Source organism: Canis lupus, chromosome 18, assembly GCF_048164855.1.
Source record: "Canis lupus baileyi chromosome 18, mCanLup2.hap1, whole genome shotgun sequence".
Taxonomy (NCBI): Eukaryota; Metazoa; Chordata; class Mammalia; order Carnivora; family Canidae; genus Canis; species Canis lupus.
This window is the reverse complement of record NC_132855.1, coordinates 58630498-58643701: the sequence shown is the minus strand read 5'-3', so window position 1 is coordinate 58643701 and position 13204 is coordinate 58630498. Positions and strand designations below refer to the sequence as shown.

General features: G+C 38.1%; 1 protein-coding gene across 1 annotated transcript; it reads left to right on the top strand.

Moving 5' to 3' along the window:
- Positions 1–698: 698 nt before the first annotated feature.
- Positions 699–1658, top strand: LOC140609385 (olfactory receptor 2T6-like). The gene has a single exon (XM_072784732.1). It carries the CDS (start codon positions 699–701, stop codon positions 1656–1658), a length of 960 nt encoding a protein of 319 aa, XP_072640833.1.
- The last annotated feature ends 11546 nt before the right edge of the window (positions 1659–13204 follow it).

Genomic DNA, 13204 nt, shown 5'->3' with positions numbered 1-13204 from the left:
TCCAACATTTGTGGTTTCCTGCCCTGTTAATTTTCCCCATTCTCACTGGTGTGAGGTGGTATCTCATCGTGGTTTTGATTTGTATTTCCCTGATGGCAAGTGATGCGGAGCTTGTTGGCCATGTCTATGTCTTCCTCTGTGAGATTTCTCTTCATGTCTTTTGCCCATTTCAGGATTGGATTGTTTGTTTCTTTGCTGTTGAGTTTAATAAGTTCTTTATAGATCTTGGAAACTAGCCCTTTATCTGATACGTCATTTGCAAATATCTTCTCCCATTCTGCAGGTTGTCTTTGAGTTTTATTGATGGTATCTTTTGCACAGCAAAAGCTTCTTATCTTGACGAAGTCCCAATAGTTCATTTTTGCTTTTGTTTCTTTTGCCTTCATGGATGAATCTTGCAAGAAGTTACTGTGGCCAAGTTCAAAAGTTCAAGTTTTGCCTGTGTTCTCCTCTAGGATTTTGATGGAATCTGAGACTCAACTTTCAAATTGTTCTTCAACAAGAAGAAATATCCAAGAATGAAATTGCACACCAGCCCCACAACATACACACACATACAAAATACTTAGTATTAGTTATATAAATAATTTTAATGTAATAAATACTTCTACAGGCATTTTGAAGGGTTCATATTATCTACTGGAACTTTCACTAACCCCCCACTTATTTCCTTATGTCCCCAGGTTCAACTCAGCACCATGGATGGAGACAATCAAACCTCTTCCAGTGACTTCATCCTCACAGGGCTCTTCACTCACAGTGCAATCTCAGTCTTCCTTTTCAGCATCATCTGTGCCATCTTCTTCATGGCCATGATTGCTAATGGTGTCATGATCTTCCTGATCCATATAGACTCTCACCTCCACACCCCCATGTATTTCCTGCTCAGTCATCTCTCTTTTATTGACATGATGTACATCTCTACCATTGTGCCCAAGATGCTGATCGATTATCTCGTGGGCAAGGGGACTATCTCCTTCATTGCCTGCACAGCCCAGTACTTTCTCTACATGGGCTTTGTGGGGGCTGAGTTTTTCCTGTTGGGACTCATGGCTTATGACCGCTATGTGGCCATCTGCAACCCCCTTCGCTATCCTGTCCTTATGAGCCACCAGGTCTGTTGGATGATCTTGGCCAGCTCTTGGTTAGGTGGTGCTTTGGACAGCTTTCTCCTCACCCCTATCACCATGAGTCTCCCATTCTGCAGTTCCCACAAGATCAATCACTTCTTCTGTGAAGGACCCACCATGCTAAGGCTGGCATGCGGTGACAAAGCTGCCTATGAAATGGTCATGTACATTTGCTGTGTCATGATGTTGCTGATCCCCTTCTCTGTGGTGATTGCTTCCTATGCTCAGATTCTCATCACGGTGCACCAGATAAAGTCAGATGAAGGAAAGAAGAAGGCTTTTGCTACCTGTTCATCACACATAATGGTGGTGACATTGTTTTATGGGGCTGCCCTATACACATATATGCTTCCCCAATCCTACCACACACCAATCAAAGACAAAGTCTTCTCTGCTTTTTACACCATTCTCACTCCTTTGTTAAATCCTCTCATCTACAGCTTGAGGAACACAGATGTAACTGAAGCTTTTAAAAGAATTTTGGCAAGATGTCAAGGAGCTCCTGGTGTGACAAGGAGAGAATTCTGACAGTCTAAGTCATCCATATCTGCTCAGGGGTACTGTTACTTGGGGTTATGCCATAGGTAATAAGAATAATGCATTCAGCAACTGCCAATGCCAGTTATGTTGAAAGATGCATCAGCACTTCTGTGAAAAATGTGAAACTGATTGTAACATTCACAAGTGAATAATTCCAGAGTGCCTAAATACCACTGGTGTTTATTCCTTCTTTGTGTCCACCCATTCTGTTACTGGACTCTAGGTACCTTTCTTCGGTGAGTTCAAGCTGGTAGTACATCCAAGGCTTACAATCAGTCCCATGTGGAAGCTTTTATTTTCTTGCAATAGATAAGGAGAACACTGAGGAAATTTCCTAAAGCAGTGTCTTGCCTGGAGATAGTGCAGTTAGCTTTTATTCAGTATGCAGAGGGGTCAGAGTCTGGAAACTTGCATATACTCTAGGCAACTTATACATACCTTATTCCTTAGCATTCTAGGTTACTGCACATACTTAGCATGTTCACATGCTAGTGTATATCTCACAAGCTCAAGAAAATAGCCTAAATTCTGCCCCTGAGAAGAGATTTTAGTATTATAATGTACTAAAGTTAACTGTGGAGCAGTCTCAGGGGGTTTCTGCACAAGCTTCAGCTCTGATCTGTTTCAAACTGGTTCTGTGCTAGATTTCATATCTGCACATGCCATGGCCTCTTCTAAAGGTCCTTCTGATTTGGACTTCTGAAAAACATCTTATAGAAACAAATTTACATGTCACTCATGGTGGCTGTCTATGCTGGTTCCAAGTCCAGTTCTTATCTCATACCACTTCTCTGATTGTAATTAATGTATATAAATGCTCCAAAATGTCCAGTTAATATTGCATACTCTGCTCACTTTCAGTGTTTTCATAAGAATTAGTGATTTGTATTACATTGTTTAAATGTTTCATTGATGGGGATTTATAGAAGGGTTAGGTGTATGTACATATGAAAGACATTTGAAAGAAACTAAAGTTTCAAAACCCCTTCAAAGGGAATACTTAAATAGACTCAAATAAATATTTAGAAAATCCAGATATCTTTTCTTTGAGTAGGAACTGAAAACATTCTTCTTTTAAGTAAATTTGGAGTTGGAGGAAATGAAGCATGTACTTTTGCAGAAATGCAGACTAATCCTCTTTAAGTCAATTCTATGATGTTATACTTGTGAAGTGGTAAATAAATATTACATCAGAAGACACTGAGGGTGGTGGGCACTGAGGGGGCGCTAGAACGGGATGAGCACTGGGTGTTATTCTGTATGTTGGCAAACTGAACACCAATAAAAAATAAATTTATTATTAAAAAAGTTTAAAAAAATAAAAAGCTAGGGCTTAAGTGCTTTACAAACAAGGCAAGGCTTCGTGTGAGGAATAAACTCTGTGTGCTACAACTCATAAAAAAAAAGAAGACACTGAGAGATGGGAGAGAAAAAGGTGATCCATTAATTCATAAATTCAGTAATCCCTTTTAAGCTTCTTCAATTCATTAAGATTATCAGATTTCTGGAATCTCTCCCTAGATGTCAGTTATGGTGTGGATACTTCTTTTTTTTAAACATTTTATTTATTTATTCATGAGAGATACAGAGAGAGAGAGAGAGAGAGGCAGAGACACAGGCAGAGGGAGAAGCACTGAAAATATTCTGTATGATGCTGTAGTTGGAGTTTACATGACATTATTCATTTGTCAAAATTCATAGAACTGAAGAGTGAATTTTAATGTAAACTATAGACTGTAGTTAATAGTAATGTATGAAATTAATCCATCAATTGTAACAAAAATACTACACTAATAAGAGATGTTAATAACAGGGGAAAGAAAAGTAATAGAGGGCAATTCTCTGTACCATCTGCTAAACTTTCTGTAAACCAAAAAAAAAAAAAAAAAAAAAAAAAACCACTAAGATATCTGTTTACTAATAAAAAAGAAAAACTTACACACCATGAAATCCTCTGATACTGTATTTCACTTAAGAAATCTGGGGGCGGGATCCCTGGGTGGCGCAGCGGTTTAGCGCCGCCTTCAGCCCAGGGCCTGATCCTGGAGACCCGGGATCGAATCCCACATCGGGCTCCCGGTGCATGGAGCCTGTCTCTCCCTCTGCCTATGTCTCTGCCTCTCTCTCTCTCTCACTGTGTGCCTATCATAAATAAATAAAATAAAATAAATTTAAAAAAAAAGAAAAAGAAATCTGGGGACCTGGGTGGCTGAGTCCGTTAAGAATCTGCCTTCAGCTCAAGTCATGATCCCAGGGTCCTGGGATCCAGCATTACATAGGGCCCCTAATCAGTGGAGAATCTGCTTCTCTGTCTGCCTCTGCCTACCCCCTTTATATGCTCTCTCTCTCTCGTTCTCTCTCTCTTTCTCTCTCAAATAAGTAAAGTCATAAAAAAATAAATTTTTAGAAGCTGTCACCAAAACGTAGTGGAGTTTATAGAAATAGGGTGATATTTAGCAATAAAGGATAAGAGCTCATTAATTTCATTAGCCTTATTTTTAGGATTTGGCTGTGTTAATTTTGGGGATGGTGGAAGAGTAGGGTCCCCAAGTCACCTGTCCCCACTCACTTACCTAGATAACTTTCAAATCATCCTGAAAACCTATGAATTTGGCCTGAGATGTAAAGAGAGAACAGCTGGAATGCTACAGTGAGAAGAGTTCACGCTTCTATCAAGGTAGGAAAAAAAATAAAAATAAAAAAGCATCCAGTAGGGAAGGGGCCCCCCGCAAGGAGCCAGGAGAAGGCCAGGTGGACAGGAAAGCCCTGTCCCGGAAGTAGGAACTTTACCAATCTTTCCAAAAGGAAAGGCGCTCGCAGAGAACTCGGACAGGATCCCAGGAGGGGCAGTGGAGTCCCCAGGTTCCCGGGATCACTAACAGAGGAGGTGCGCCCCGGGGGAGCCCACACCACACACCGGGAGCCGAGCTCCCTAAAGGGCTGGAGTAGGTGACCGGCGGGGCCTCGGGAGCAGCTCAGGCAGCGGCTCAGGTGGTGGCTCCATGCGGAGGGGGTTGTGCGGCCCCAGGAAAACAATTCCAGTAGTGCAGACCCCAGAGCCCAGGACGTCGAGGGACACAGCCCAAGATCCGGTGCTCCACGTGGGACAGCCGGAGGCGAGGAGGACACAAGACAGCAAGGACACTCCTGCCGCAGGATGCCTCTGAGATGTGCAGGTCAGCGCCCCCGCCCTCGGAGCATCCAGGGGCCTGTGGACTGGGAAACTGTGGGAGTTACTGTGAGAGCAGACTCCGGGGCTGGAGACCTGGTCATCACCAGTCTTGTTCCTCCCTATATCACCTTGTGCCTAGGACTGAGTGGGGCTGCCAGGGAATAGGGGACTCACAGGATAAACAGCTCCCACTGATTCATGCAGCACACAGGGAGTGGGCAGCTCCCCCAGATGCACACACCTGAGAATCAGCACAGCGGGCCCTTGCACAGAAGACCAGATGGAAGGACAGGGGAAGAGCAAGTTCTTGAACAAGACGCCCTGGAGAGCTCCAGGTAAAGTCAGGGGACTTATAGTATGTAGAATCAGAGTATAACCCTCCTTGTTTGTTTTTTTTTTTTTGTTGTTGTTGTTTGGTTTGGTTTTTTGTTTTTTGTTTTATTTTGTTTTGTTACTTTTGGTTTTTGTTCTTTGTCCCCCCCTTTTTTTCCTCTATTTTTTTCATTCCTTTTTCCACTAAAACTTGTTTTTAGCCGCTATGCATTGAGCAAAATGACTAGAAAGAAGAACTCACCACAAAAAAAAAAAAAAAAAAAAAAAAAAAGAATCATAGACAGTACTCTCTCCCATAGAGTTAAAGAATTTGGATTACAATTCAATGTCTGAAAGCCAATTCAGAAACACAATTATAAAGCTACTGGTGGCTCTGGAAAAAACATAAGGATTCAAGACACTTGAATCACAAAATTAGATTAATCAGATTAAAAATCAATTGATGAGATGCAATCCAAACTAGAGGTTGTATGAAGAGGATTAATGAAATAGAAGAACCAGTGAGTTACATAGAAGACAAGTTGATGGCAAGGAAGGAATCTGAGGAAAAAAAGAAAAACAATTAAAAGGTCATGAGGAAAGTTTAAGGGAAATAAATGACAACCTCAGAAGGAAAAATCGGAAAGGAAAAATCTACTTTCTGTAATTGATAGATCTTCTAAGCACAACATCTCCAAAGAAACAAGAGTTTTAAATGATACACTGGACCAGATGGATTTCACAGATATTTACAGAACTTTACATCCAAATGCAACTGAATACACATTCTTCTCAGGTGCCAAAGGAACTTCCTCCAGAATAGACCACATACTGGGTTACAAATCAGGTCTAAACTGATACCAAAAGATTGGGATTGTCCCCTGAATATTTTCAGACCATAATGCTTTCAAACTAGAACTAAATCACAAGAAGAAGCTTGGAAGGAATTCAAACACGTGGAGGTTAAAGACCATCCTGCTAAAAGATAAAAGGGTCAACCAGAAAATTAGAGAAAAATTAAAAATATTCATGGAAACTAATGAGAATGAAGATACAACAGTTCAAAATCTTTGGGATACAGCAAAAGCAGTCCTGAGGGGGAAACACATCGCAATACAAGCATCCATCCAAAAACTGGAAAGAACTCAAATACAAAAGCTAACCTTGCACCTAAAGGGGCTGGAGGAAAAACAACAAATAAAACCAAAGCCCAGCAGAAGATAGTTAATAAAGATTCAAGCAGAACTCAATGAAATAGAGACCAGAAGAACTGTGGAACAGATCAACAAAACCAGGAGTTGGTTCTTTGAAAGAATTAATAAGATAGATAAACCATTAGCCACCCTTATTAAAAGGTAGAGAGAGAAGACTCAAATTAATAAAATCACAAATGGAAAAGGAGAGATCACCACAAATAACAAGGAAGTACAAATGATTTTAAAAACTTATTATGAGCAGCTATATGCCAATAAATTAGGCAATCTTGGAGAAATGGACACTTTTCTGGAAAACCACAAACTACCAAAACTGGAACAGGAAGAAGTAGAAAACCTAAACAGGCCAGTAACCAGGGAGGAAATTGAAGCAGTCCTCAAAAACCTCCCAACACAGAAAAGTCCAGGGCCAGATGGCTTCCCAGGGGAACTATAAAAACGTTTAAAGAAGAAACCATACCTATACTACTAAAGCTGTTCTGAGAGATAGAAAGGGATGGAATACTTCCAACCTTGTTCTATGAGGCCAGAACCACCTTAATTCCAAAACCAGACAAAGACCCCACCAAAAAGGAGAACTATATAGGCCAATATCCTTGATGGACACAGATGCAAAAATTCTCAAAAGACACTAGCCAATAGGAACCAACAATACATTAAGAAGATTATTCACCATGACCAAGTGGTGATCGATATGAATGGATCAAGAAGTTGTGGTCTATGTATACAATGGAATATTATTCAGCCATTAGAAATGACAAATACCCACCATTTGCTTCGATATGGATTTAACTGCAGGGTATTATGCTGAGTGAAATAAGTCAGTCGGAGAAGAACAAACATTATATGGTCTCATTTATTTGGGGAATATAAAAATAGTGAAAGGGAATAAAGGGGAAAGGAGAGAAAATGAGTGAAAATATCAAAGAGGGTGAAAAAACATGAGAGACACCTAAATCTGGAAATGAACAAGGGGTAGTAGAATGGGAGGTGGGTGGGGTGTCGGGTGACTGGGTGAGGGGCACTGAAGGGGGCACTTGATGGGATGAGCACTGGGTGTTATGCTGTATGTTGGCAAATTGAACTCCAATTCAAAAAAAAGAAAAGAAAAAAGATAAAGAAAAGTTAAAAAGTTAATTGCTAGAACATGAACCAAGCGCTCTTTTGTTTTACTTGTGTTAGTGGTAGTATTCCCTTGGAACTACACAACCCAAGTCAGCATCCTTTCCCCTACTGAATTGGATAAGAAGGGTCTGGTAATGCACACTCTGTGTCTGGAGGAAAAGTAAGTGATCTATATTTCCCTGTATTCGTTATTCTTCTCAACACTAGGGAGAAACAATATTTCAAAATAAGGATGCTACTGCAGGGAAAAGCCCTCATTAGAGTGAGTGAAGTGGTTTTCTTCTCAGAGTATATTTTATCATTCATTATAAGTCTCAAACACTATAAGGGTTATGTAGTTCAGACAATCGCAGCTGTTCAAAGATAGTAGAACATTTTGAAGTCTTTTAAAGGAATTTGAAGCCATTCCTCCACTTGTGAACCATCCAGCCATTATTTCAGAAAATTGGGTTGGATGTCAGTACTGGAGCCCATGAAATACGTCTTAGGACCTTGTGCTTCCTTTGGTAGAAACCCACATGCAAAGGTGTAACTTGTTTTCACAAAGGAATTAATAATGCCTGGAAAGGTAATCAATTTGGCTCTTGACTCTGCTAGTCATTCACTCTGTCACTTAGATGACTGTATTGTTTTAGCCTTAATTTTTTCGTAAATGAAATGAGCAATATTCTTCAAGATATAATTGTTGATTCCTTCAAAAAGAAATTACCTTGACCACAATGCATAGTGCACAAGCTCTTGCAGCAACTACAGGAAAAACATGACCAAAGTTTTTAAATTTTGGTTTCTATTCTGATATTGAGAATGCCATGAACACATGTTTTGCTTATATATGTATGTATGTATATGTATATATAATTAGAATATATATAAAGATAAATATATATGTTATATATATGTTATATATTTATCTTTAGCATTATATGTTTAAATATATGTTATATATTTATCTTTAGCATTAATTTGTTTCCCCAAGAAGCACAGCACCATCCACGGAAGGAGTGCTGGTGGGGCAAGGGAGCCAGTTGTATTCCAGGACCTGCCCATGGGCCTGACAATCAGTAAGCACTCTGTAAATGATGCCCAAAGTAAATATGGGGATCCTTTATACAGGAGGAAAGTTCAGAGGAGTAATTCTGAAGGAAATCTTGTCAATAACTGACCAATGAGTTTATGGCATGTGCCAATTTCAGTGACTTCCTAGGTTTCTGTGTTGACGATTTTGTCAACAACAAGGACCAGAGGTAAGCTCTGTAAGAAGAGTGATGTAATCTCATTAACCAGGATGGGCATAGGCTAGAACCTAGTGTTGACTCCCATGGTTTAGATGGGAGTCAAATGCCCCATATATGTGATTACTGATCTTGTTAAAACTTATCATTACAGGGCAAAGTTACAGCAAACATATTGGGTTACACAATCTACTATCAACAGCAACACTGGCACAAAATTCAGATCTTTTGCCTCAAATGTATTTATATACAGACCTATTTTTGTTGAGCAAACCCAACAGCTATTGAAAAAAAAATTGTAATGTGTTCTATGAGATGCAAGCATGCACATTCATGCACACCCCCTCACACACACACACACACACACACACACACAGTTTGAAAAAAAATGTTTGCCAGGACAGGGAAGAAGTAAAATTTTCGCTATTTACATAGGACATTATACTCTATATAGAAAACCTAAAACACGCCATCAAAAAATACTAGAACTAATAAACAAATTTAGTAAAGTTGTAGGATACAAAATTAACATGCAGAAATTTGTTGCACCAATAATGAAGCCACAGAAAAAGAAATTAAGGAATTAATCACATTCACAATTCCATCAAAAACTACAAGATACCTAGAGATAAACCTAACTAAAGAGGTGAAAAACCTATTCTCTGAAAACTAGAACACTGATGAAAGAAATTGAAGATGACACAAAGAAATGGAAAGACATTCTATGCTTATAAATTAGAGAACACATATTGATAAAGTGTGTATACTACTCAAACAAATCTACACATTTAATGTAATCCTTATGACAATATCATCAGCATTTTCACAGAGCTAGAGCAAACAATTCTAAAATTTGTACAGAACCACAAAAGACTCCAAAAAGCCAAAGCAATACTGAAAACGAAAAGCAAAACTGGAGGCATCATGATTCCAGACTTCAAGTTATGTTACAAATCTGTGGTCCTCAAGACAGAATGGTCTGGCACAAAAACAGACAAATAGATCAATGGAACAGAACAGAAAACCTAGAAATGAGCCCACAAGTATATGGTCAATTAATCTTTGACAAAGCAGAAAAGACTAAGTAACAGGAAAAAGAGTATTTTCAACAAATGATGTTGGGAAAACTGGGCAGTAACATGCAGAAAAATGAAAGTGGACCACTGACTTACACCATACAGGAAAATAAATTCAAAATGGATGAAGTAATGCTGATGATTTTTACTTTATAACTTAAAAAATTATTATTTAACAAAAAAGCATGAACAATAACAAAAAATAGAAAAAAACAAGAAAATACAAACAGTGTTTGAAACATGTTGACAGACATATTCATACTTTAATATGTAGAGAGAATGTTAAATAAGTTTAAAAAGTAACATTTCTAATAAATATGAAAAATAATATTGGCAGATAACTTTTAAAATAATAAATATTAACACATTTGAGAAGTTTCAACCTCACTAATTTTTTAAAATAATAATTAAATTCAGTCATCTTAGGCCAATATTACCGGATATGTAAACGTGTATATGTTTAATGCTATTTACTACATGTAAAATACTATTTACTACAACTCTTTAGAGAATATTGTGAGGATGTTGGGAAAATAGGAACTATCAGTCAATAGGAAAGTAAGCTGATAATGTAAAATACAATCTAAAAATAAGGGGAGGATCCCTGGTGGCTCAGCGGTTTAGCGCCTGCATTTGGCCCTGGGCACGATCCCGGACTCCCAGGATCCAGTCCCATGTCGGGTTCCCTACATGGAGCCTGCTTCTCCCTCTGCCTGTGTCTCTGCCTCTCTCTCTCTCTCTCTCTCTCTCTCTCATAAATAAATAAAATAAATCTTTAAAAATAAAAAAAATAAAAATAAAAAAGGGGCAGCCTGGGTGGCTCAGCGGTTTAGCACCACCTTGGGCCCAGGGCCGGATCCTGAAGACCCAGGATCGAGTCCCACGTCGGGCTCCCTGCATGGAGCCTACTTCCACCTGTCTGACACACACTCTCTCTCTCTCATGAATAAATAAATAAAATCATAAATAAATAAATAAATAAATAAATAAATAAATAAATAAATAAAAATAAGGGCACCTGGGTATCTCAGTGGTTGAGTGTGTCTGCCTTTGGTTCAGGGAGTGATCCTGGGGTCCTGATATGCAATCCCACATCAGGGTCCCTGTAGGAAGCCAGCTTCTCCCTCTGCCTATGTCTCTGCCTCTCTCTCTCTCTTTGTGTGTGTCTCTCATGAATGGGTAAATGAAATCTTTAAAAATAAATAAATAAATAAAAATAAAAATAAAACCAAAACTTTAAATATATTTACACAAATTGGCTAATTCTGATGGAAGAAAATGTGAAAAAAAAACACGTAAAAATCCACGCTCAAAATTAAGTATTAGGATATTTATCATTAAATAATTTATTGCTGCCACAATTAAAGTGTTGTATGTATCAAAAATGAAGCATTGGTTAAATATAATGGAGCATGTCCCTAGGGTAGAATACCCTGTGAACACTGAATGCTGTCTTTGAAAGAATATTTCACTTCAGAGATACTTCTTATGAAGCAGTTTGTGAACGATGTAAATTGTCAAATTATACGTAACACATACATTTACTCATGCCTATATGTGTGTGTGTGTGTGTGTGTGTCGGTGTGTAAATGTTATACAACATATGTATATACATTTTATATTTACTTATATATATGTTCATACAGTAGGAATGCAATTTTGTAAGGATGACCTTCTATATGATATGTTTTTGGCAACTATTTCTGGGTATTAAGGGAGCTTGTAAGTTTTTTGGGAAGGGCTTCTAAATTTTTGGACATTTTCTTATTTTCCTCACTGTGTGTATTGCCTTAATATGCATATATAATAACTATTAGACTATCAATAAAATGCTAAAATAAATAACATAAACTGGGCTATTTTCCATTTTTATGTCTTTTTACATTAGTTCCCACATTTCTCTAGGAGGGAAAGCTGCTGGAGGAAATTTCTGATGAAATGCTCAGAAAATCAGGGACTTGCACTTGTGAGTCCGTAGGTGGAGAAAAGTGGCAACACTTTTCTCAAAGCCCATATGAACTTAGGCTCACTCTCTTCCACTCCATGAAACTTCTAATGAACTGTCTCATTAACGTCCCTGGAATCCACAGGGAAATGACCCGCTCTTTCCAAGAGCACTTCATTTCATGGCCTTCTCTCAAAACTATTTAAGTCCTTGCCTCTTCTCACCCTGGGCACTACCCCTTTTGCCCAGGAATCCAAACACAGAACACCCAGAGACGATTCAGCATTCTTTAATGGTCTGCAGCTTTCTTCCTGCCTTCTTACTGTTTCACAATTGTCTCTCTTTGGTTTCTAGATATTTTCATGTAAGACAGGAAGCAAAAATTAACATACTTTTATATTAGGCTGGAGAATTTGTATGATTTGTCCTAACAATGCAAATTGTTTCAAGGATTTTAGGATGGCATTTTTAAATGATACTTCCATCTGCAGAGTTATATTGCAAAATATCTCTTAACAAATTGCTGTACCTCTCTCTTTGTGCTAATTCCATCAACAGTTGCGAAGGATAGTTCTTGTCTATAATTCAGAAAATTCAAGTTCATAAATCCAAATTAAAATCCTCTATATGTTGTATTTTCATGCAGAGGACATCTAGACATACAGATTGTCCAAATCTTGAAAGTTTCCCCATTGTGGATACTAATGACTATGAATGTTTTTCTTTATCAACATAAACTAGAGGATAAACTAAGTCCACTAATCTTAATCATTTCTCTTCTAGTAACAGATCACCTTCTATTTTCTGAAAAGGCTCTATTAATTCCTTATTCCTTTCTTAATTACATAAAGTTCTTATAGTTTACTGAGTAGTAGTAGTAGTTGTTGTTGTTGTTGTTCCTATTTATTACATTTTGTATGACCATCTCAACCTTTGAATAACACACCCTATTCTGAATGGCTCTTTGGAGAGAATTCATGTCTGAGTAAGTAACAGAGATGATCCTCTTTAGTTGGGCCTAAGTTTAGTATAAAATTAGGCATAGGGTGATTTTTTTTGTTGATGTGCATTATCTTCTTAATTTATGCATACCAAGAAGTGTGTATAGCAAGCTGCTTTTAATACATATTCAGTTTGCATGGCTGAGAAAAATATTGAGGAATGTGGGGTGATGAGGTTATGAGGTTAAACATGAGAGAATATTGGGTAAATGAATAAATCAATAAATCATTTTGAAGATTTTTTAATTAAACTATTGGATATAATAGTCTGAAGTTTTCTTTTTTTTTTTAAAGTTGAGTTCTTTTTTTTAATATTTAAATTTTTTAAATTTTTATTTATTTATGATAGTCACAGAGAGAGAGAGAGAGGCAGAGACACAGGCAGAGGGAGAAGCAGGCTCCATGCACTCCATGCACCGGGAGCCTGATGTGGGATTCAATTCCGGGTCTCCAGGAT

Coding starts and splice junctions, on each gene's coding strand:
- LOC140609385 (XM_072784732.1), top strand. CDS start 699: ATGGATGGAGACAATCAAACCTCTTCCAGTGACTTCATCCTCACAGGG.